The sequence below is a fragment of the Zootoca vivipara genome, chromosome 12 (genome assembly GCF_963506605.1).
Source record: "Zootoca vivipara chromosome 12, rZooViv1.1, whole genome shotgun sequence".
Lineage (NCBI taxonomy): Eukaryota > Metazoa > Chordata > Lepidosauria > Squamata > Lacertidae > Zootoca > Zootoca vivipara.
This window is the reverse complement of record NC_083287.1, coordinates 24,727,926-24,753,429: the sequence shown is the minus strand read 5'-3', so window position 1 is coordinate 24,753,429 and position 25,504 is coordinate 24,727,926. Positions and strand designations below refer to the sequence as shown.

The 25,504-nt window shown below is 41.7% G+C and overlaps 1 protein-coding gene across 4 annotated transcripts in view; it reads right to left on the bottom strand.

Moving 5' to 3' along the window:
- RAPGEF5 (Rap guanine nucleotide exchange factor 5) overlaps window positions 1–25,504 on the bottom strand; it is a 126,915-nt gene that overhangs the window by 38,280 nt on the left and 63,131 nt on the right. For all 4 annotated transcript variants that reach the window (XM_035128733.2, XM_035128734.2, XM_060280727.1 and 1 more), the window contains exons 10-11: window positions 19,627–19,745; window positions 19,171–19,259 (exon numbers count right to left, since the gene is read on the bottom strand). In XM_035128733.2, the coding sequence (XP_034984624.1) occupies window positions 19,171–19,259; window positions 19,627–19,745 (208 nt within the window). The remainder of the gene's footprint in view (window positions 1–19,170; window positions 19,260–19,626; window positions 19,746–25,504) is intronic.

The window sequence follows — 25,504 nt, the reverse complement described above, 5'->3', positions numbered from 1 at the left end:
ACAGAAGCATGAACCATCCAGTAACCCACCACCCAGGGTACTGAGAGAGGTACACAGACCTCCTTATATACTCTATCCGATTGCTGACACGCCTTAAAACAACACAAGCTTAACATCACCTGCTGCACTATCCCACAGCTGCAAAACTAGGTCATTACATTTCCTTTTGTCTTTTAAAGAGATACAATTTTTTGTGGAACAGTAATGAACCTTAAACTGTAAACCACTCAACAAATTCCTGTTCCTGGATATTTCTCAGCTCCGTTCAGGTCTTTTTGTTCTTTTACTTGCTTCTGTTTTGGTTAAAACAATTTTAATTACAAATGGCAACTTCCACCCTTACACAACCATTTCTGTGCAGCCATATCGCAAGACCACCTGGGTTGGTGACAGACAAGTGTTTTATAGTATCATCATTACATTCTGCATAACAATAGCTCATGCTAATGAGCTTCCTTTGAAAACTCTGCAGCACTCTGAACCCAAATCAATTCCACACTGGGTTTTAACATTTCAATATGTAGGGAACACAGACGTATAATTTTAAATAAATCTACACAAAGCCATAACCTGGGGTGGGGGGTTGGGTATTAACTTGTAATACTAACATGCTGAATCACAAGTATTCAAAAACATGAGTTATAAGTGTGATATAAAACTGAATATTGGCCTGAAATAATGGCATTTTGGGAAATGCTGCAAGTCCTCAAATGACTGTTTAGGATGGAGGAGCTAGAACAGATGCTGAGCTATAACTCCCATCAGCTGCAACAAGCATGGCAGCTGTAGCTCAGCAATAATTGGAGGGCCAAAGGTTCCCCATACCTAAGCTAGAACCAAGAGGCCTAACACAACTTACAAATCTCTGTTTTAAAGACTATAAGTTTCAGGCATAGCTGCCAAGTCTCCCATTTTTCACGGGAAACCCCCGTATTTTAAACCGTTTCCCGCTGGCAGCCCAGCTTAGAAAAAATCCCGTAAATCCCCCGGATTTCCTACCTGCCAGGGAGGCTCCTTTTTTTGGTCCTGGCGCCGCCCTATTTCCGGTGACCAGAAATGGGTAGTGCGGCACTGGAAGCCGCTTCTACACATGTCCGGACATGCATAGAAGCGACTTCTGGTGCCGCTCCGCCCATGCCTGGGCACCGAAAATCGGGCATGCGCAGAAGCGATTTATGGTGCCTAGACATGTGGACACGGGCAGCCCGGCACCCGAGGTCGCTTCTGCGCATGTCTGGACATGCATGGAAGCTACTTCCGGTGCAGCGCCACTGCTGATCCCGCATTTTTCAGCGGGACACTTGGCAGTTATGGTTTCAGGTGCTCATGGATAAGAGTTTTGATAACAGATATGTCTTTATTTTAAAAACCTTTTTCCTTTTAAGTAATAGAAAAGATGCCTTGTGAGAGACATACAGAATATATCTGAAAGACTGAAAAGACAGCCCTCCTTCAGTCAGGCCCGGCTCTAGGTGCACTCCTGGTGGTGCGTGGCGCTGCGTGGCAAAGCCGCGCGGAAGCCATGCTGCACGCTTCGAGGGCGGGGGCGCCGGAGCAATCTCAGTGCCCAACCTGCTCGAGACGGCCCTGCCTTCAGTTAAGAAGATGTATTTTTGCTATTTTAACGTGGGGGGGGGGGAATCAACCAGGGCTTCAGCAAACATTTTAAAAAACGTGTTAGATATCCATTGCTCTCAGCCTCAAGGTTGTTTATCACTTCCAAATTCATAAAATGAGATAAATTAACAGTCATGCCTCAGGGCAGAAAACTGCCAGGCTGGGGGTTCTCTAGACATGATTTCTGAAAAATCTGTGCAATGTTCCAAATGTTTCAGTAGTGCAAATGCATGCTCATCAGGTTTTAGTAAGGAGGCAGTGTTGTTATTTTTTAAATAGAACCAGCAACAAAGACATTGGAATATACGTACTTTAGCAGCCTGTAATTACAGTAGTGAACTGAAACAGCAGCTGGACCTCTTTTGCAGGAAACATGCTTTTAATACCAGTTACAATTGCATGACCAAACACTCAATGCCCCCATGCTCTTGACCAGGCATCCCCAAACTTCGGCCCTCCAGATGTTTTGGACTACAATTCCCATCTTCCCCGACCACTGGTCCTGTTAGCTAGGGATCATGGGAGTTGTAGGCCTAAACATCTGGAGGGCCGCAAGTTTGGGGATGCCTGCTCTTGACCACAGTTAAGAGATTGTAAATGGGCTAAACTAAAGGATGTCTACTTCCTCCTGATTCATGTTTCTCTCAGAAGTGAACTTCCCCTTTCCCATCTGTGACTAGCAATTACATGAGCATGAACATTAAGGCAAAGCAGGGTATTATTTAACCAAGAATTGAAACAAATTTTAGCACTTCACCCTGGTTTCAAATCCCACCTAAGTGGGAATTCTGCTTAGCATTAATGCTTAACACCACAGTTAAAGAGGGATAGTGAAATTCCCTTCCAAGAGGGTGGGTCTTTTGTATATCTGTACTGAGCCTCTGTGGAATCATATAGTTATACTCAATTTTTGTTCTGACTAACAATAATTTATATGCCCAACTATGGACATGCGCATTTTTGTAGTTTATGTCGGTATAGCTTTTCTATTAGAAGAAACACATAAAGCGAAAACTGGGCTATAACATGAAAAATGTTACACCAACATAAGGACACAATTTGAGAGAGAGAAAATGAAAATACATTGGTTTTCTGTGTCATGGACCTTTTTCTCCCAGCGTGTAATGTGCTGATAATGCATTAAAGTAATTGCCGCAAAGCTGTATCCTCCAACAATGGATGCATGGCAGTCTCTCTGCACCAAAAGAGCAAGTCATCTATTTATTTTAGGCATTAGGGTACCCAAATTAGTTAATTTATCCTACACTGGGTAAATTAATATTCCCATTTTGGGACTATTTAATTAGTCAGCATTCAATATGCTTGACCTTACTTTGAAGCCTGAAAAGAGCGTTAATATCTTTTGCCAGAGTTATGTGCCAATTACTGCTACTATTAAGCATGGTTGCTAAGTTGTCAACTTGAAGTTACCTGAACATGAAAAAAGAGTTTGATTAAACATCCCATTATTTTAAGTGGCTGGCATGCATCCATACTGTTGTTGTTATTATTGTTTAGTCGTTTAGTCGTGTCTGACTCTTCGTGACCCCATGGACCAGAACACGCCAGGCACTCCTGTCTTCCACTGTCTCCCGCAGTTTGGTCAAACTCATGTTGGTAGCTTCAAGAACACTGTCCAACCATCTCGTCGTCTGTCATCCCCTTCTCCATCTTTCCCAACATCAGGGTCTTTTCCAGGGAGTCTTCTCTTCTCATGAGGTGGCCAAAGTATTGGAGCCTCAGCTTCAGGATCTGTCCTCCCAGTGAGCACTCAGGACAGATTTCTTTAAGAATGGATAGGTTTGATCTTCTTGCAGTCCATGGGACTCTCAAGAGTCTCCTCCAGCACCATAATTCAAAAGCATCAATTATTCGGCGATCAGCCTTCTTTATGGTCCAGCTCTCACTTCCATATGCATCCATACTAGATGGAAAAAATGCTCCAATATATTTGCACCATCATTTATGTCTTTTTATTTATGGACTAGGAATAATCACTAAAAGCTAGCCAGGCCCCAATTGCCTAGGGGTGAAGAATAAAAGTCTGCATTTTAAATTTCCCTGCTAATAATTCAAGAGATGGTAACTATTTCATTTGACAGGCAAGTAGTGACTCACAGTGCTCCAGCTCATCCTTTTGTTCCTATTTATGCTCAGAAATCAAAGCTTGGATGATTTCCAATCGTATGTAGAAAAATAACTTCTTCCAGGGAAGTTTGGTCTGCACCCATTTTCATAGCAATCTCATAGCTGGGATAACTTGTATTATTACTATAACTTGTATAACCCAGTACCCTTCAGATGTTCCAGTGGTCAGGGATGATGGGAGTTGAACTCCAGCAACATTTGGAGGGCCACAAGTTTCACACTCCTGATTTACATGAACAGAGCTGAATGGTTTTTTAAATTATTATTATTATTATTATTATTATTATTATTATTACTATTACCACTATTATTATTACAGTCACAGTTTGATGAAATTAGATGCACAAATAAAGCATAAAGCTAGTTAAAATAAATAGCTAAATAAAATAAAATAAAAAATAAAACACATGTATCCCCCCACTCAAAAAAACAAAACTTTATAAGACAAAGTTAATCCTTAACTGTATAATACTCTTAATTGGCAATTATTACTATATTTAAACTTATAATATACAGGCGTAGAATTCAACTCATTATATTTGGATTTAAAGGCTCTGATCCTAGGCTCTAATCTCCACATTTGGTCTGTGGAGCTCACTTCTGAATAGACAGCTATAAGACTGCACTGCAGATTAATTACTTATTTCCACTCACGTTTTCAAAGAGTAACTTAAGTATGAAATTTATGGTTCTCAGTCATATAAAAAGCCTTGCAGACCACGGCCCATCTCTGCTTTCAAGACTGAAACACAGCAAAGCATCACTACACTGGCATCCCCCTCTTCCCACCACCCATCAAAACAAGCAACATTTTCTTTTTGTCCTAGTTGCATGGAGCACATTCCATTGACAGTAAATGACGGAGATTGCTTCATTATGTTTTTCTCTGATTACTATTGAATACTTCTCCAAGTTCATTGATTTAAGATTGGGACACATTGGCCAGGAAGCCTTGCAATCTAAGCTCCTGAATTAATTTTAGCTGGTGGCTGGCATCCACATCCCTTTTTTTTTGGTACAAAAATAAAGATGCTAGTAATGTGCTGGAAAGAAATCTTGCATTTCTGTGCCAGTATTGGCTTGCTTTACTTCCAACAGAAGCCATAAACAATTCATACAGGCCAAAAATAGTGTGATAAGTAAGGAGCCTTTGGAAGCTTGGCGCTTATAAAATAGGAAGAGAATTAGGCTGCAAACCTGGGAGCGACTCCCATTGAACTCAGCAGGGTTTACTTCTGAGCAGACATGCATGGAATTGTGGTATTGCTGTGCAGTTTCCTTTGGTTCATCAAGTAGGAGAGAAAGCAGAAAAGAATTAACACCTCTGACATAAGCCGCACGGTGAGCAAAACTATAAATGGGGTACTGCAGGACCACATATTGTCCCCCGGGCTGTAACATCTATTTCAGGGGTGTGGAACCTCAACCCAGCCAGTGTGGTGTAGTGGTTAAGAGCGGTAGACTTGTAATCTGGGGAACTGGGTTCGCATCTCCGCTCCTCCACATGCAGCTGCTGGGTGAGCTTGGGCTAGTCACACTTCTCTGAAGTCTCTCAGTCCCACCCACCTCACAGGGTGTCTGTTGTGGGGGAGGAGGGGAAAGGAGATTGTTAGCCGCTTTGAGACTCCTTCGGGTAGTGGTAAAGCGGGATATCAAATCCAAACTCCTCCTCCTCCTCCTCCTCCTCCTCCTCCTCCTCCTCCTCTCTGTCCAACCCTTGAGACTCTCAACAGGCTGCATACCCTGCCTGACCTTGCCCTCTACCTTCTTGAGCGCTGAGGGAGAATGGATAGCGGGGCATTTATCAGCATAGAAACCTCTGTTTTTTGTGGTGGGAATGTCATCTACGGTACAAAAGAATCACATCTATTGTTCCACACACTTTTGTCTCTAGCCCCACCCACCACCTGGATGTGGCCAGTGGAAGGTTCCCCACAAGACTTCAGGCATCGACAGAAGAAGGTTCCCTACCACTGGCTTATATGAAGTGACTGGGCGAGGTCAGATGCTTTAGCGCTTGGTGCCATCAATATGCCATATGAGTCAGTCTATGCAGGCACTGAATTGCTGTCTGGACACTGTAATAGATTAGATGAAGGACAATAAACTGAGACTGAATCCAACAAGATGGAATTTCTGTGGTTGGCAGTTCTCATGTCTGGGACTTGGGCAAATTACCTGGCTTAGATGGAATGGCACGCTCTTTAAAGCAGGAGTAATTCTGGGATTATTCCAAATCCATCTGGAGGCCCAAGTGACCCCAGAGTTCTGTTGGCCAAGAGTTCTGGGTGACATACAAGCTACAACTGTTCCTGAAAAGGGGTACTTTGGCCACAGTAGTCTGTGCTCTGGTAACCTATTGGTCACTGCAATGTGTTCCATGTGGGGCTGTCTTTGAAGATGACACAGAAGTTACAGCTAAGTACAATGCAGAATACAGCAGTGAAGCTGCTTAATGGAACCGAGTCGGCCTTGGATGTGACCTCTGTAGAAAATAGGGTGGGGCTGCCTGTATTATTATTTTTTAAATGATATCACTCTTAAATGGCAGCTGAAGCTTCCTCTGCTTGCTCTTTAATGGCCAGTTGCTCATTAGGTTTGCCCCATATGTGTTTTACAAAAAAACAGTGGTCCCGATCTGGTCTAACCAAACACTAAACTATATTCTGCATTAAACTTACGTTTCTCTTCTCTATATGTCCTAATCATTCTTACTTAAATTGCTTCTAACACTTATTAACATCAATGAAAGTACTACATGCGTAATTATTATCAAGGACATGAAACAATATAGCACACAGATGCAAATATACCATATCATTGCATCCTAATACATAATTAAAAATACATCTTGCACTATTATTAATGACAAAGCCGAGGAAATGCAAGGAGAGATTTCCTTTCACACAAGAAAACCATGACAACTTCAAACTGCAAGCTGATGTTACAGCCTCATAGTGACACTGCAATAAAAGCAATAATAAAAGTATTTGCTTGTTCTGTTTAAAGATGATACACAGATACAATGCAAGCAGGATAAACATTATTTGTATTTTAGTAGCCTAGGGCTATTCACAGCAACTGCCAAAGCTACAATTTCAGACAGCAAAAACACAGTATTACTGTGCAAAGACCCATTGTCCAGCCTTCATTGTTCCTTCCAGCCATCTGCTCCATGCAATAGATTAATGCTACACCTTCATGAAAGAGCTCTTTTATTTGATGCTGATCAAGTTACATTTTCATCCTTAAAGAGGTGTGACCTCAGTTGCGTGACCAGACTGTTCCATGTTTACTTAGATTTGTTGCTTGTGTGATTAGTTTAAATGTATCATTACTAAATATTGTTGGTGGTGTTTTACTTAAAAAGATAGCCATTTCACTCCACTATCACCTCATGTTTTAATGTTCCCTGATCTTTTATTTATGCACAGTACACATGCTCATTTCACAGGCTTTTGAACACAAGCATCAATAATATTCTATGGCTTTCTCTCAGAATGTCTGTTGTGTACAATTTGTATTATAAAATATACAAACTGAAGTCTCTCCTGAAGAGCAGCTTCTGCATCTACAAGACTTGTAGATTACTACAAAACATTGTAAGTGGGGTTTTAGAAATTACTTGGAAACTTCAATTAGTTCAGAATATGGTGGCTAGATATTTGATTGGAACTACCGTAGCTGACTGGATCATATTGCACCACGATTCAAAAACCTGCACTGCTCCCAATTTGTCCCCGGGAATTCAATCTGCCAGTTTTAATCTATAAATCCCAAATTGCTTGGGACCAGGCTATGTAATTCCCCAAAAAATTATCTGTGCTTTGAGACCCTCATGGACTGTCAAGTGTTCACATCACATATACAAACACTGGCCAACTTCACACACTGCCAACTAGGTTGCTAAAAAAAAACACCTTTGAATGAAATGTCAGTAAGCATGACTTATTTCCCAGACCCATGGAACAATCTGAAAAAAATGTTTTCTGTTGGTCATTGCTAATTTTAAAATAGACAAGTCCAGAAAAGGTTCCTCACAACTTGCTCTAACATCTATATGAAGGTACTGGGGGAGGTCATGAGGAGTTGTGTACCCTGACACAGTTCCCCATCCCCCAGGAGCCAGACCTCAGATAAATGAGTAGACACGACAACATATCTGGGATTAAAATGGCCACAGCTTTATTGAATTCAGATGTAGGTAAACCTTGGCATAGGCATTGGGCGTGTATCTCTCTCAGTCCTTTGCTGGGGGTCTGAGGCATGACAGGGTCATTTTGGGGAAGATGGGACCAATGCAAAACACGTGTTTATGCAGTTGATCCCTCCCCAAATTGCTGGGGGGGGGCTCTATGGCCCACCCATCGTGCACTTGTGAACAGAGACTCCCCTCATGACCCCTCTAACAAAGTACCCTGTTACTGCCACCGCGGGAAGCAGGTAAGTCACCACTTCACCCTTTCTACGGATGTTAGGCTAAAGGATTCTGTCCCAAGACCTGAATTGCCAAAGTTGAGACAATTCCTTCCCGGCCCTGCAAAAACAGGCAATCATCGTAAGACTATAGCAAAGTCCACATATCAGGAAAGAAAAAAGGTTAGCCTGCAAGAAAAAGAGAGATGAGAGGGTGGGCTGGGCAGGTGATGCTCTGGGACCGACTGCGCTGCCGAGAGCAGCGCTGGACCCCTTTTAACCATTTGGAGCGGAGCCTCCGCCTGCATGGTCAGCCCACAGGTCGCCACACAAACCAGAAATTTCAAATCTGGGTTTGGCAGGAACCCAGCAGGCACAGTGGCAGCCAAGGAAGAGGAGTCAATGGTCAGAGCAAACATGGCGTGGATTAGCGTTGATGGAGGAGGCATCGTGATGGGCCGTCCATAGCTGTATGGGGAAAGCGGCCAATTTGGAGCATCGCGTCACCAGTATGCTGATAACACGTAGTTCTAGTTCTCATTATCATCAGAAATAGATGCTTGGAAACAGTTATATTGCTCATTTCCCTGGTGTGGAGAGATCCTTCTGAAGCTCTCTGAAATCCAAGTTTGCTTTTACCACCATAATATTTTGGTGTCATCCACAAACTTGTCCACTTCACTGCTCACTCTAACTCTAGATGATTCATGGATAAGTTTTTTTTAAAAAAAATGTCTTTATTGATTTCGAAAAAGCAATAATATACAAATGATTAAAAAGATATACAACAACAAAACAGATGTCATGTGGTTATTTGTTTCCCCCCCCTGCCCTCCCAGCTTCCCCCCCCCTCCTATCCCTCCCTACTCCTCGTCCCCCGAGACTTCCCATCCTGTACTGGGCTTCTCCCTATTTTCCATATAGAAATTACACACTACAATTCATATTACACAAACTATCAATAACATATAAATAAAGTTCGTCCACAGTTATACTTATGATAGAACCTTTAGATATCTGAGATCAGGTTTGGGTTTTCCATTTTATCTTTTATATAATTAATAAATGGTTTCCAAATTTTTATAATTATTTCTAATTCTGTTCCTTTGAGTTCTTCATATATCGTCGCTAATCTATAATATTGGAGTACCTTAATTTGCCACTCCTCTCTACTGGGAATTTCTGAGGTTTTCCAATTTTTTGCAACTAGCAACCTAGCGGCTGCTACTGCGTAACTTATTATACACCTATCATTCGGCTTAACATCCTCCGGTAACATTCCCAAGAGAAACATTTCCGGACTTTTCTTAATGGAGTATTTCAATATTTTTTTTAAATTCTTTATATAACATCTCCCAAAACCCCTTAATTATGCTGCAGTTCCACCACATATGGATAAATGAACCAATTTCCTTATTGCACCTCCAGCATAGATTACTGACCCCTGGATAATTTTTTGACAGTTTTAACGGCGTCAAGTGCCATCTATTTAGCATTTTTAGGATATTTTCTTTCAGGTCATAGTTAGGTGTAAAATTTGAGTCACGTTTCCATAAGTTCTCCTATTTTTGTATTGGGATTGATTTTCCCAAATCTTGGCCCCACTTAATCATATATTCTTTAGTCATCTCCTCTTCTGTCTTCCATTTTAACATAATTTGATACAAATTTTTATATATTTATCTTTATTTACCAATAGTATCTCTTCCAATTTTGATATATTATTGTCAAATCCTATTTTTTTATCTATTTGCAATCTTTGATTTATTTGAAAATATTGTAACCAAGAGGTCAAATAACTTTTTAATTCCGAATAGTCCTTTAACTTTAATGTTCCTTCTTTTTCTTCCAATACTGTTTTATAGGTGGGCCAGATATTCTCCATATTTGTTCTTCTAACTGCGACTAATTCTAGTGGCGAGACCCACCAAGGGGTCTTAGGCTCAAAATATCTTTTGTACTTTTGCCAAACTAGGTATAAGGATTTCCTGATTAAATTGAACATGAAAATATTCCTATTGCTTATCTTATCTTTCATAAGATAAGATAAGATTCATGGATAAGTTTAAAAGCACCATCCCCCAATACAGATCCTTGGGGTGCCCCACCCCTTACATTTTTATTAATGTGAGTTGATGGAAAAGGGAGAGGGAGAATGCTAGAGAGATAAGGACGGAAGCTTTGGCTCAACTTGTTAATAAACATATTGCAAAGGAGTGCTGTTTTTTAACTTTGCCATCCTTCAAATGCTGTGGGACGGCAATGAATATACGCTTTTATACTTCACAGAAAACATTACAAACAAGAAAATCTTTGTACTAGAAACCTTTGAGCCTATGCTACACTGGAATGAATGTGCACAATGAACACAGAAACAGGGTTGTGCTCTCTCACTAAAAGTAAGGGTTTTGTTCTGCAATTTGGTGCATTCGGTGCTCTTTTATTCTGTAGCATTCTTATATATGATAAGTCAAATAAACATGCATTCTCCAAGTACAGAAACATTCCCAGCTGCTAAGGAAATGGCCCCAGCATCCAAGGATGATTGAATCATGCGAAGGGGTGAATTCTTACACACCTGCGATCTGCAAGCTATGGCTTGCTCCTATTTTGAGTGCTGCTTAAAATTAGGAAGCAGATTCCATGCAAGTTTTGAATAAAGTTTATTCAACTCCCTCATTTTCACTAGTCAGGTTGACATGTGTTTTGTAACAGTTGTCATTCATACTGAGCCAACGAAATACGACCAGAGGAATGCTAAACTATATTACTACGTATGAAACAAAGGCATTTGTCCAGGGTATAAAAAGATTATTGTTCACCAATAGACATAGTTAGGACTTCTCACTGGGAAGGCCAACTCTAAATACTCAACTATTGGCTAGCAAGGTGCAACATCCCAGAATAGAAAAAGCTTGGATACCTCAATAAGAGATAATAAGAGACAATAAAGAGATCTGAATTTAAGCTGACCACTGATTTGTAACTGGGGCAGAGGGTCACATGGCCAATCCAGGCAGGGCTGAGAGAAACTGCTGTATGAAGTCCTAAACAGCTGCTGCTGATCAGCACAGTCAACACTGAACAAAATGGGCCAAAGTGAGTCCTTCCACTTACCTTCTCACTTTCTCCTTATAGACTTCAGTGGCAACAGCACACACTGTTAAGAGCTATGCTGTCTCAGACGAGGAACCCATCTAGCATTGCATCCTGCTTTCCACAGTGGCCAAGCAATTGCCTCTGGGCAGCTCACAAGCAGGATATGAGAGCAATAGTCCTCTTTAAGTGCTCGGTTTCCCAGCAACTGGTTTCCAGAGGCAAGATTCCAGACACAATACTCTCCAGAATACTACAGCTATATACAGTACAGTGCTCACACTATATACATCTGTATAAAGGTACAAGGCTCACTGTTTTTACATTGCAATTTTACATAGGGAATTTCAGATGAAGTGAACTGTGCAGAGTGGCTGCAAGAGGATAGAAAAAACTGAATGCAGAAAGAGGAGGAGCGATGCATTCTATTCTATATATTACTGCTTTTTATGGGGTTAGGTGGGCCTTAGATCTTTCAACAATGGGTGCAGAAAAAGAACCACAAATTTGGAATTCTCAGGGTCCAAAATCAATTCTGCAGACTTGATTGAGTGCTGGAAAGATTTAAAAACAAAACAAAACCACATAACTCTTAGGGTTGTCTCCAACTACTCTGAGTAGACCCAATGAAATTAATGGACCTAAGTTAGTCATACCTTTTAATCTCAGTGGGTTGAGTCTTTGTAAAACTTTTAAAAAACAACTTGTAGTATTAATGCTGTTACTACTACTACTACTAAGAATAAGCCTGACATACAGTAGTTTATATAGGTCATGATCCTTACTAGCTACTTGTTTCATAAGAATTCCCACACACCCCATGAACACTCTTTATCGTAGACAAATACTCTCCCCCAGCACACTCTGCTTATGCAGTATATGAGGCAAATTTTGAACAAATACATACATATTTCAGTCAATGAAAAGTGGGCAGAGGTGGAAGCATAAGCCCCACTTGGATATAAAAAATTACGATGACCTTAAATCCTGAAAATATGATACCACTACGCACACCTAGTAGATTTTTCTTGCATGAACACCACACATAAAGACACGTGTAAGTTTCTGAATCATTTCATCTCTGTGGATTAGGGCTGGGCGATAACTGGATTTCAATATTGCGATATGTCACCAGCTAAACATAGCGATATATCAATGTATCATGGTATCTGAAATAAGGAAAGACCTACGGCGAACAAGACAATGTCCTGGCAACTGCTACTACTAAACTGAGAAATGATGATATTATCAATCACCTCAATGTCACTTTCAGCAGCAGGCAAGCCAAAATGCATCCAAATGAGACTTTTGGTTTTGGACTTGGCTACCAAACAATCCAAAGTATGGCGATGAGTCATAGTGAGAACAAATAATCTGGGACTGCCAGACTGCAAGCAAGCCTGCTAGGCAGCAGAAGCAACAGCATCCTAGCGGTGGCAGAATCAACAATAGCTTGGGGTGGGGGGGCAGAAGCAGCAGCAGCAGCCTGGCAGCAGCGGCACAAGAATCAGCAATCTGCAAAGCCTCACCACAATAATTGGACAGCAGCAGCAGAATCTGCGGCAGTCTGCAAGGCCTTGTCATGGTGGTGGCAGTAGTGGTGGCCTGCAAGGCCTCACAGCAGTGGCAAAAGCGGCAATGGCTTGTAAAGCATTGTCATGGCAGTGGCAGTAGCAGTCGCCTGCAGGGCTTTGCGGTGGCGGCAGCAGGTGGTGGCAGAAGCAGAGAAGCAAGGCCTCACTGAGGCAGCCTGTCACAAATTCTGCCACCGCCTCCCACTACTGCCTGGAGGACTTGCAGGCCGCCACCACTTATTCCCACCATGACAAGGCCTTACAAGCCCCACTGCTTCTGTCACCCCGAGGCCTTGCAGGCTGCCACTACTATTACCGCCATCTCCCATTGCCACCACAAGGCTTCGCAGGATGCCGCTACTATGGTCACCTCCTGTCACTGCCACAAGGACTCACAGTCTACTGCCGCCGCTCCCTGTCACTGCTATGAGCCCTTGCAGGCCACCACAGTTACTGTCGCCACCTCCCGTCACCGCTACGAGAATTTGCAGGCCACCACTGATTGTGCCGCCACCGCGAGACCTTGCAGGTTTTCGCCGCTACTGCCTACATGTACCGCGGACATGGCAAGCTGTTTCTGCCACTGCTGCTTCTGCCTCCTAGCATGTCTGCTGGCAGCCTCAGATTATTTGCATTCACTATGACTCATTGCCGTACTTTGAATACCACCACTTGGTAGCCAAGCTCAAAACCAAAAGTTCTGTTGGGATGCATTTTGGCTTGTCTGCTGATGAAACTGAGTGTGTAATGATTGATAATATTGTCATTTATCCGTTCTAGACCCCTAAGAAGTAGCAGTTGCCAGGGCATTGTCCTGTTCATCTCTGTATAGTTCCATCCTTATTTCAGAGATTGTGGTAGATTGCAATGTTTAGCAGGTGATATAATGAGGTCTGGCTGGTGAGAACATTTCAGTGTTTAGCTGTTGAGTTATCACGATGTTGAAAACCAGACATTGCCTAGCCCTTACACACATTGTGATTTGCGCTATATTGCCATCTCAAATATTATGAAACAATTAGCACAATGTGAACTTCAAAACAGTTTTGGACAATATATTGATATATTACCCAGCCCTACTGTGGACATACTGCTTTGCTGTTAGAAAACAGGCATCCAAGGAAAATGTGGACAGAATCTAAGAAAATAAAGAGAACTTCCCCATATTACTGTGGGCAAATGATCCAAAAAGAAAAGCAACAGAATATATATTAATTATGTGCAATCACAACATTAGGAAGATATAGCTATCAACAGCTGAATATTCATCAGTGGCTGACAGTCTGCAATCTCTGTGCTTCAAAACCCACACAAGGATTTTGGAGAGAAAGAGAGTTTTTCAGATTAGATTAAAAGGCACGGCCTCTATGAATATGGAGCAGGTGATGTCTTGAAAATTGGTTATTGTAATTAATCCTTTTTTGTTATGGACATTCATGACTTCACCACAGTTGGGTATACCGTGCCGTCCTTGATCCAGTATACAATGCAGCCACATTCATGCATTGCAGGTTTTGATCTCTGGCATCTCCACTAGCAAGGCTGGAACAGACCTTTGCCAGACAATCTCGAGAGTTGCTGGCAGAGTAGTCAACACTAGATTAAAATGGTCTGCTGACCTGCCTCTAAATAAAGCGATTCCTTACTGCTTTGTATTTCAGGTACTTTGAGGGTCTATAAACCAAATAGCACATAGGTTGATTTTGACTGAACATAAAGAAGACAAATTTGAAAAAGAAAGAAAAGATTTTTCTAACCCCCCCTTTTTTTTGCAAGAACAGAAAACTTGGCACTCAGCATAATGAGAAACGGGGGTGGGTGGGGGGACTGCAAGGAAGCAAAGTGATAATTTTAGATGACAGGCACAAACCTTGATTTTAGAAGCTGCAAAGAATATAATATAAAATGGGTGTACTTATATATACTTGTGACAGTCAGATCAGGTGACTGAGAGGTGTTCTCAGCTTACAAAAGCCTATGTCCCACATCATTAGTGAACCACAAACACAACTATGCACCAAAGCAGAAGAAATGGACTTCGAGTGCTTTATCAGCCATTGCACATTGGTATGGAGGAGAGTCTGAGAGGGATCCTCCCTTGAAGGTATCATAAGATATAGCTGGAAGGATCCTTGGAGCTCATCTAGTCCAAACTTTGCTAAATGCAGCATCTCTGACAGATGGCTGTCTAGCCTCTGCTTACAATATCTTCAGCAAACAAGAGCCCAACACCTCCCAAGGCAGTCTGTTCTACTGTGAAATATCTGCTAACTAATAAGATGTTTCTCCTAAAGTTCCGTTGAAATCTGTTTCCTTGCAATTTTCACCCATTGGTACAAATTGTGCTCTCTGGAGCAACAGAGAACAAGTCTGCTCACTCTTCTGTAAAACAGACCTTCAGATATTTGAAAAGCCCGATCCTGTCCGTCCACACACACACACCCCAATAAAATTTGCTTGTCCAGGGCAAAACAAGCAAATGTTAGTCATAGGAATTGGGTTTCCAGATCTCCTCACCATCCTGGTCACCCTTCTCTGCACATACAAAAAAGATTCCTGCATTGTAAGGGGTTTGGACTTGATGACCCTTGGGGTGCCTTCCAACTCTGCAATTCTATAGTTCTACTCCAGTTTGTCAATGTCCTCCTTAAAATGTGTCTTGCAGAACTGGACACAATATTCAAGATGCAATGCTGAACAGACCAGAAGTATTACTTTGTGATCTGGACCCTATGCTTCTGTTAATGCTAGATTGCATTAGCCTTTCAAATCAGCAACATCACAATGCTGGCTCATGTACAGTTAAGACCAATTTACTGCTCCAAAGCCAGGTCTCCCGCATCCTGGACCTGGACCTTTGTGTGTGTGTGTGTGTGTGTGTGTGTGTGTGTGTGTGTGTGTGTGTACGTGCACTTAAAACACAAGACTTTACTTTACCCCTGAGAAATATCATCTTGCTCATTTTTGCCTAGCAGTGCAGCCTGTCAATATCATTTTGAATCTTGATTCTGTCTCGTACAATGCTAGCTATCTTTCCCAGCTTCTTGTCTGCTGCAGATTTGATAAACATCTCCTCTATGTCCTCATCCAAGTCATTTATAAAAATGTTAAACAGCACAGGACATAGGGCAGAGCCCTGTGGCACTCTGCTCGCGTTTAGTTTTTGGCTTTTGCCATTTGTTTCTTAACGTCTACAGCAGCTTCTGCATTTGTTTTGTTTATTCCTATATATCCACATCCTGGAGAGAGGGTCATGGTTCAATGGCAGAGCACGAGCTTTGCTTGCAGAAGGCACTAGACTCAACCCCTGAGATTTAACTACAAATGTCACGTGCCAGGCTGGGAATAATAGCTTTTGCCCAAAACACTGGAGAGCCACTGCCAGTCTGAGTAGCTCATATTGGTCCAAACAGGCCAATTGTTGGATTCAATATATGACAGTTTAATTGTATCTCATTTAAGAATGTGCCACGGTGTCTGGACATGACAAAAAGGATGCACAGATTCAGAGCTTAAATGAAACAACACACTTTGTAGATGTGCATAAAAGCAAATGTTGATTCAAACCTTGTGCACAAACGGCCAAAAGTTCTCACTAAGGCCAACAAGTAGCGCAGCTCTGGCATCAGCTTATTGAAAACAGCATATGCTAGTTTTGAAATAGCATGTGCTGGTTTTGAGCACGCTCACTTGAAGCCAATCAGGGCGAACTTCAAGGTGAGAAGGATAATGAGAGAATGAATTGGAATGTTGCCAGAATATTGCCTGGCTACCAGCCAGATTCAGACGACAGCTAGAAAAGCTCATGGATTGCAATGGCTCAGAGGGACTGTTAGGAGAGAAACCGTTCTACAGGATCGGTGATCTGGTGCCCTACACAATCCAATCTTGCAGCACAAGCAAAAACGTGAGCACAGGAACAGGTATAAGGCTGGCAGTTCAGAAGAAGCCAGGGGCAGCAACAGTCAATGCTGGACTGGTTGAGGGCAAGCACAGGACGGTCCAAAACACCCAGCCAGAGGTTGCCTCCAGTCCATCAGGTAACTATTTAAATCTATCAGCCTGACTAAGCCAAGGGAATCCTGATTAAGTCAAGTCTTGCACAGGACTTTGGAAGGGACCTATATTTACTGAAAAGCTTTGTGGAATCAGTCCTCAACATCAAGCAGCAAAAGGGACTGCAGTGAGCAGCTGATGAGAGATGCTGCTCTGCTACCAACACCAGAATGTGTGTCCTGCAGTTGTTCATATGCCTAGTTGTTTTGCCGACATCCACAATGTAATATCGGAAAACATATCTCAAATCAATTTCTTGTGTCCACTTCTTTCAGCTTAACAGATTTTTATTTTTATTTTAAAAAACCATTTACAGTATAGTTCATTTATTATACTTAGAAACGCACCCTGCAACATAGACATGACTGACAGCGTCAGCTTTCAGGGGGTATGATAAGGGTGGGAGGATGTAGAGGGGAATCAGCCAACCACAAAATATATTATCATCTCAGCCAGCCATCCTCAAATGGCCATTTTTCACCTATAGAACAATAAAATGTTAATGAGCAGCTGGGTTTAAGTTTGAGAAACGCGGAGGCGAAAATGGAACGTAACAATGAGCTGTTGAACAGTTAAATGTTATCTGGAGGCACTCTTTTTAGAAACTAAAAGCATCTAACAATAATGCACTGCATTCCCAGGGAGTCTATCCTCGTCCAGGAGGAGTCCAAAGATGTATGAATAAAGGTGACAGCAATCTACGGGAAGAGGTTAACCAATTGCTCTGAACCAAAATGCACAAGGAACCAGGAGGGATTCCCCTTGCCCCACGGGAATCTATGCAACCTAGCCAAGAGCATTCTGGCATGAACCACCACTATTATAAAGCCTATGATTTGGCACCAGTAAAATTACAAACAACATTATTATGATTATACCTGAGGAAGCACAGCAATCAGAAAGCGGTGGGTGCTTTCTCTGCACAAAATATTAATCTCTAGCCACAGAGAAGAAGCTCAATGGACAGCACAATAAATCACAGACTTGGTTTTTCTTTTGGTTTATTCTGTAGTAAAACCACATTGTGCAGTTAAGCACAAATGCTTCATGCCTGACAATATTCCACTGATTTGTGGCCAGAGAACCTGGCTCAAGAGTGCTGTAGGAATTCACAGATGTTATTTATGCTTTAATCCTTTTAATCCTTGTAAATGTGTTTATTTTTAGTAATCTCATTTGGAAAAGAGCACTAAGAATGTGCACTGAAGCTCCATTGAGAACAATAAGAAAAAGCAAACCCTGGGACCAACTCCATTTCCAGCCTGCTACATTTCACAGCCCTTCTGCAATTATATTGAAAACTCTGAAGGATAACCACAAGGCTGCTTTAATTAAAACTGTAAATAAATTGCAGGTGATCCTGATAAACTACCAGAGGAGCTTCGGTGACACCAAAGTGTGCATTAAAGTCGGGAGATCAAGCTGAAAAATAACCTGCACATCAAGCAGTCTGATCAATATAATAATTGCTTCAGGCTGGAACAAAATTACAATTCCTGGTTAAAGACAGATAAGTACTACAGCAGGTGACATTGCTGCATATTGTGTCATGAAGCGAAGTCTACAAGACACCTCAGAATGCTCTGTCAAAGCACTATGAGGATGGCACACATCTGAATTTATAAGAAAACATACTGCTAAAACAAAATGCACAATAAAGACACTTGATCAATATACCGATAGCTTCAGTTTGCATAGATTCATGGTACAGGAGAAGAGTAATTAGTATTGCATTTTGTACACTACAGCATTGCCATGGGTGCAATAGGTAAGCTATTAATTAAAAGAAGTTTGTATTAAACAAGTAGCTGCTGAGTACAGCACATTACAAAAATAACTGTGGACGTATCTACCCAGCAGCTATAAACCTCAGTTTACTACCTCATGCGTGTCACCTCCTGTATAACACACACCCGTCTTTCAGTTCCTTGCATTTTATATATCAAGATGCAAATGAGCTACTGAAAAGGATAAAGGGGTGGGGGCAGTCATTTCTTCAAAGTAACTTTTCTTTCCCAGGTTTGATCTCCTTTTGCCCAAACCTGATGACACACTAGCTTAAAATGATCAAATATAAATTTAATCACAATGCACATGAAACAGTAACAGCTTAAGTACTGTAAATTATAATCACTTGAAGTGAAAACGCAGGCAGGGAAGCATCATACTGAATACTTGCACATGGCTGGTGAACTATGTGTGCCAGCAGTACCAGGGTACGCAGACAGCTGCTTTTCAGTAGACGGTACATGGTTGCATTTACCTGTTTCTTTGTCCTGCACTTCTTCCAGGTGCAAGTCGTTCAGGAGGTGCTCCAAAATCTTTTCTGGTGTCCCGGATACCACCACGTATCTGTCAGAAAGCAGAGAGTCCACAGAGTCATCCTCCGTTGAGGACTGCGAGCGGCTGCTCCATTCATCCTCCTCATCCTCCTCATCAATGTATTTAAAATAAGGCACATCAAACGTGGGCAGAGGCAGCTCCCTGCCTAGAGACAGAGCAGAATCCTTCCTCTCTATGTGCGGGTCAAAGATCCTCAGCCTGGAACTTCCCATACTGCAGGGCAAGAACAACAAAGGTATTCCCCCTACATACTGCTCTGTCTTTCCCCTTCAGTTCTGCTGCTAGCAACCGAGTTCATCTGGCTGCTGCTGAGGGGAGCTCTGCAGTCAGCTTGTGAGCACGGCTGTGTCTGAGCACCCAAGGAAAAAACTCTTACCTCCAATCACTCTCGGCACTCCCTGATGTGGGGGCTGGGCCATGTGACGACACTTTCCTAAGCACCAGCACATCTTGGTCCAGTTCCTTCACTTGAATAGTAGTCACTTCATCATCCAGCTTTAATTTGGAGAGGGGCACAAATGACAAAGAGAGAGAGAAATGAGTGAAATCTCCAGGGACTGACAAAAGGAAGGTGGGGGAAGCCTTGATTAGAGCTACATTTTCTCTCTCCCTCTCTCCCTCTCTCAGTGCCGCGGTTTGCAGCAGACACTGCCCTTGATTTACATTCTGAAAATTCACAATGCACCAGAATTTTAGCAGAGCCCCCCTTTCCCAGAGGCACAGAGAGTGTACGTCTACGCTTTAACTGCAAAATGCAATATTCAAGCGCATAAATGAAGTGGGTGGTTAATAACAAGAAAGGGATTTTAGTCTCTTCACCAGTTTCCAGTTCGTTTCAATGGGCTGCTTGCTATTCACTGTTACTGAGGATTTCCGCTTAATGCATGTTATGTTTTACTGATGTGGCCAATGACTAAACAAATAAAATTAAACTGCCAAGGCAGTTTACAGTCATAAAAAGTATACTTTACAGCATTTCAACAAGGGTGCAGCTGCTACAGAAACAAAATATACAGTCTGGTGAAGCTACTTTCATTCTTTGGGACAGACAATGAAGCCAGTCACACACACAAAAACCCACATTATGTTGTTTCCTGCACTTAAAACTCACAACTTCAATAATTAACTTTTGGAAACAAAAACTTCTAAAGGTTTTGGACAAGATGTGCAAATAGATGACCATGACCCTATGCAAAGCTGTATCTGGGTTTCACAGATGAACCTGATGACTTTTTCCACCCTAGGTCCTCTAAATGTGAAGGTTTAAGCATGACTATTGCTGCACATGTAGTATATATACACAAAATGGGTGATGATACAGCCCCTAATAAGGCTTTGGTATTGACTGAATAGTCTATAAAGAAACATATTGATGGATGAAAGGTTCCCATTAGTTCCTTCTGAGAGCTTCCGAGAAAACCCCCAGTGTAGCAAGAGGCTCAGCAAAAGCCATAGTCTAATTATATTTTAATTAAGTCCAATGTTAACAGCAATGTGGCTTACAGTGATACTGTTTAATATGCAGGAATATTATTTGTACGTCCTGAAAGAATACAAACATTGGATAGTATCAAACTGGAATTCTAAAATTAAAATGGCCCTTTGCAAGAGAAGATTTATGTTAGACGGGGAACATTACAATGCAATGTCATTTGATGGTTAACCTTTTTCTTCTCCATTATATCTTAATGGCATGAAGGAATTCAGAAACTAATGAATAGTAGAATCATGCTCTGTTAGACACTGGAGGAACCTGCACAAAAAAATGGTTTTACCCCAAAGAGCTGTGAATTCAGGAACATCTTTTCTACTATTTCTCTCTCACTTACACTTACACACACACACCCCACACACTGCAATTATTAGATTTTTGCCATGTCAGACATACAGGTAGTGATTAACATAGGGTATTTGTTGAAAAATTCCCTGGGGACATTAGCGAGACATCATGTTGCAGGAATACTGAAGCATAATTGCACTTTCATTTCATGGTATATGCTTTTGTTGCCTACAATTTATAACACAGCCATAAAATAATGAGATAAGAGTAGACTATAACCTAAAAATTACTGCGTTAAAAAGAAGTCCCAGCACACAGCTTTCAATTCATTTTTTTAAGTATTCAGATGCTCATAGGCACTGAACTATACCTGCAAAAATAGGCTCTCAACAGCACTCCTCTCAGATATAAGCTACTGCACCTCCAGTTAAAAACAAAAACTATGTAAATAATGAAGATCATTTAAACGGATGGTTGACTTCATTTTTCACTACTGGAACTTTATTCTATGCCATTTATTTATCCACTCTATAAAAACAAAGTAAATGAGTAAGGAATCCTGAAGTTTCTATTCTTTTATTTATCTCTATACACCACTTTGTGAGGACTTGGTCCTGTAAAGCAACTAATAAATAACTGGAGCAAACAAACAAACAGTCAATACTGGTTGGGATACAAACCACCACATGCATATATAAAGGTTCTTCAGCTCCCACTTTTTGTCTTTTCAAAAGTCCACTAATAGTTGGGGTCCTCAGGTGGTATGACACAATTTTGTCAGAAGGATAAATATTGGCAACTCTCCCCTCCCAAGTTTTCCTGTATGCACACATAAGCGATTGGCACTTACTGCCTTTTATTAGAAAAAAATAATAATCAAATTTTCTTCATGAGAGTCACCATAAACAATGGCCACTTACCCAGTATGGGTGGGCGGCATTTGCGGCCCGTCACAGCAGGCCTCAGCTCCACAGAGCAAAACCTTCCCCATCATGTGGCTGGGAGTTGGGGAATTCCCCCGGCCGGCGGCAAAGGAGGACAGAATAGCCCGCCATGCACTGGGTTTTTAATTGGCCAATCAGGTGACTACAGGGCAAAGCTATGAAGGCCGGCTGCACCTGGCTTTTGGCAGTGGCCTCAGAGGGGCACCTAAGTAGACCCACATCCTGAGGAGGTCCTATAATCCCAGGCATGGCACTGTTTAAGTCAGGCATCCCCAAACTTCGGCCCTCCAGATGTTTTGGACCACAATTCCCATCTTCCCTGACCACTGGTCATGTTAGCTAGGGATCATGGGAGTTGTAGGCCAAAACATCTGGAGGGCCGCAGTTTGGGGATGCCCGGTTTAAGTGTTAGCCCCCCAACTGGAGGCTGAGAATGAATATACACCCAATGCCTGAACCAAAGCCTACCTACAACTGTAATCAATAAAAGTTGCAGACAATTTTAAACCCTGGAATGTTGTCTTATGCAGTTTGTTACACCTTACATTGTCCAGTTCTTTGCTCCCTGGGGCAAGGGTCACTGCGAGTGGGTCCACAATTCAGCCAGAGTTCATGTTCAGGTTAAAGGGAATGTTATGTGCATGAGTCAGCCCAAGTTAAGCACTAAGTGGGACTTAGAAGTGCATAGCTTAGGCTGGATCACGTCCAGTATAAATGTTTATGCCCCTAAATGAAATGAACTAACCAGGACCCTTTACAGAGCAAGTTTTAACTTGTGCAGGTCTCTTTTGATTAACTGGATATATGACTCAGTTATCTTGAGCATAAAGCATATTCAAGAATAAACCACAGCAGATACATGCTACTTATTCTGCTTACACTTGCCAGTTAGAATACTTTCCTTCCCTGTTATATAAATGTATGCAGGACAGTTTCAGAGAAAATCTGACCCTGCCAGTTTAAGTACCAGCAAAAATAAAAGAGAGATAAAAGACCAGTTCAAATGACTGTGTTAACTAAATAAGGTATTCAAACTACACAAGTCTATACACTGACTTTCCGAATCATGAACAGTGACTTTAAAATACAAAAGGGAGCTCTTTGTAATAGGAGGCAGTGGAGCAAAATGTTTTCTGTTTGTTTTTTTTTTTTTAAAGGCTGCAATTTAAATCCATTAACAAAAGCAATACCTTTATTATAAGGCCATGCAGAGCAGTAAACTTGTTTTCACAGCTGCATCTGTTGAAACTGACACAGCAAAAGTAGATAGTGCTGATGCATCTAATGCTTGTCTACTCTTCCACCTTCTCACAATCTGATGCTGGTACCAGGGCATGACCTTGAGTGATAAGGCAAAGGTACATTGGGGGGACTAAACCAGCAGCTTTTGAAGCTATCAGTAGCTACTGAGTGCTCCTTTCAAAAGGCAACATATTCAGAAGTCAGATGCTAGTGATCTTGCATTTCTCTTCATACATGTGGAATTAACCCCCCCCCCTCTCTCTGGTTTGTCATTCAGGCATAGTATCGGAAACGGCTTGAAAACTCTTTCATCCAACTCTGTGCGCTGTGGTAACAACCTGCAGAATCAGAAAATTGTTTGTGGAGGGGTCCTTTAAGGACATCTGCATATAGCTCTATGTCAAATCTTCAAAATGCAATGATTTCCAATGGTCAGTTTGCACATCTGGATGCAAGTAAGGTATTAGGCAGAGGGCCTTCTCGGTAGTGGCGCCCACTCTGTGGAACGCCCTCCCATCAGATGTCAAATAAATAAACAACTATCTGACTTTTAGAAGACATCTGAAGGCAGCCCTGTTTAGGGAAGTTTTTAATGTTTGATGTTTTATTGAGTTTTTAATATTCTGTTGGGAGCTGCCCAGAGTAGCTGGGGAGACCCAGCCAGATGGGCAGGGTATGTATGTATGTATGTATGTGATATGATTTGATATATATGCATGAATTAGTCATCTGTAATAAGTCTTTGTAGCCTGTTCTGCAAACATATTAGAGTTTAAAAAGCAAAGAAGAATGAGCAGGAATAGTAGGCTAGAATGCAGCCTACTGCACCAGGGAAGAAGTCAAATGCACTGCTCCACCCATTTTTGCCTTTGGCCCTGCTCACCACCAGCATGCAGTCCCTGGAAGGTTTTCTACAAAGGAATGCAGCCCTCAAGCTGAAAAATATTCTCCACCCTTGAGGTGCAGGCAACATAATGTGGGACATACTTACGAATTTAATGCGTTCCGAATGCACATTTGTAAGTTGAATCCCATAGGAATGCATTGGGAGAAAAAAATTGTAAGTCGAAGCAACCCTATCTAAGAATTCATAAGTAGAAAAAAATCCTATCTAAACCGCATCCAAGATGGCGGACAGAGCTCCGTTCGTAAGTAGAAACATTCGTAAGTAGAGTTATTTGTAAGTAGAGGTACCACTGTAGTCTGATATGTATTGTAATAGAGAACATGAAGCCTCCTTTATCTGGAGTTCTCTGAACCCCTTAAGTGCCCAGGTAGGCATGAAGTCATGCAATTATGACTTCAGGAATAGATATATCGTATTTACTAATTTAGGTCAAACACATTTAAATCAATTGAACAATTCACAACTTACTTGTTTGTTTAATTTGAACACCACCCATCATCCGAAGATCACAGGGCAGTTCACAACATAAAAACACAAAATTGGGTTGTACTTAGTGAAGTTGTCCTGTTGGTCCAATGACTTCTACTTGTTCCACTACACCTGCTCTCCACCTCACCCTCCACAAAATCTGTGCTGGAGGGTCAGGGAAACTCCCAGAACAGATTTGGGGGACACCCAGGGAGAGGAGTGGGAAGAGAAGTCCTGTTGCACAAGCATAAGTCCTTGTACTGATGGAACACATTTGCTGGCTACAACTCATTATCTTAAGGTGCTTCATTTTGCTTAATTCTAAAAGGGAGGTATCTGAGAAAGCTGTTGAGAGAAAAAAATCAGTCAGTATTATATATTTTTTCCCAGTATTTCTTTACTGCTTCTTTTGACCCTACAAAATTTTAAATGTGTGTGCATGCAAATAATTCAACAATTATGGAAGGGCAGGTGTGTGCAGAATGTAGACAATTTATATAGAGCATCTCTTCAAACAGCGCTCCCATCATTAGCATAGTATAAATTAACATCAGATGAAGCAGGCTCTAGCCTTAAAAAGTCACAATAAATTAAATTCTTTAAGATGCCACAAAGCCCACCCATTTTTATGCTGTTTTGCTGTTTTAAGTGCAGCTATTAAGATGGCACAAAACTCCCTCCCAATTTTGCTAAAATAAATGCAGCTATTTAGAATTTGCCATTTTGTAAAGCGCTGAAGTAGAAATTCATCTGTTTCATAAGGAAACGTGTGTGTGTGTGTGCGTGCGTGCGTGCGTGCGTGCCTGGCTTGACCACAGAGAGCACCTTTGAGCACTTTAGCAAACCAGAAGGTCTACTCTAGCGGATAAAGAGATGAAAAAGACTGTTGTGGCTTGTTGCTTATTCTTGCTAC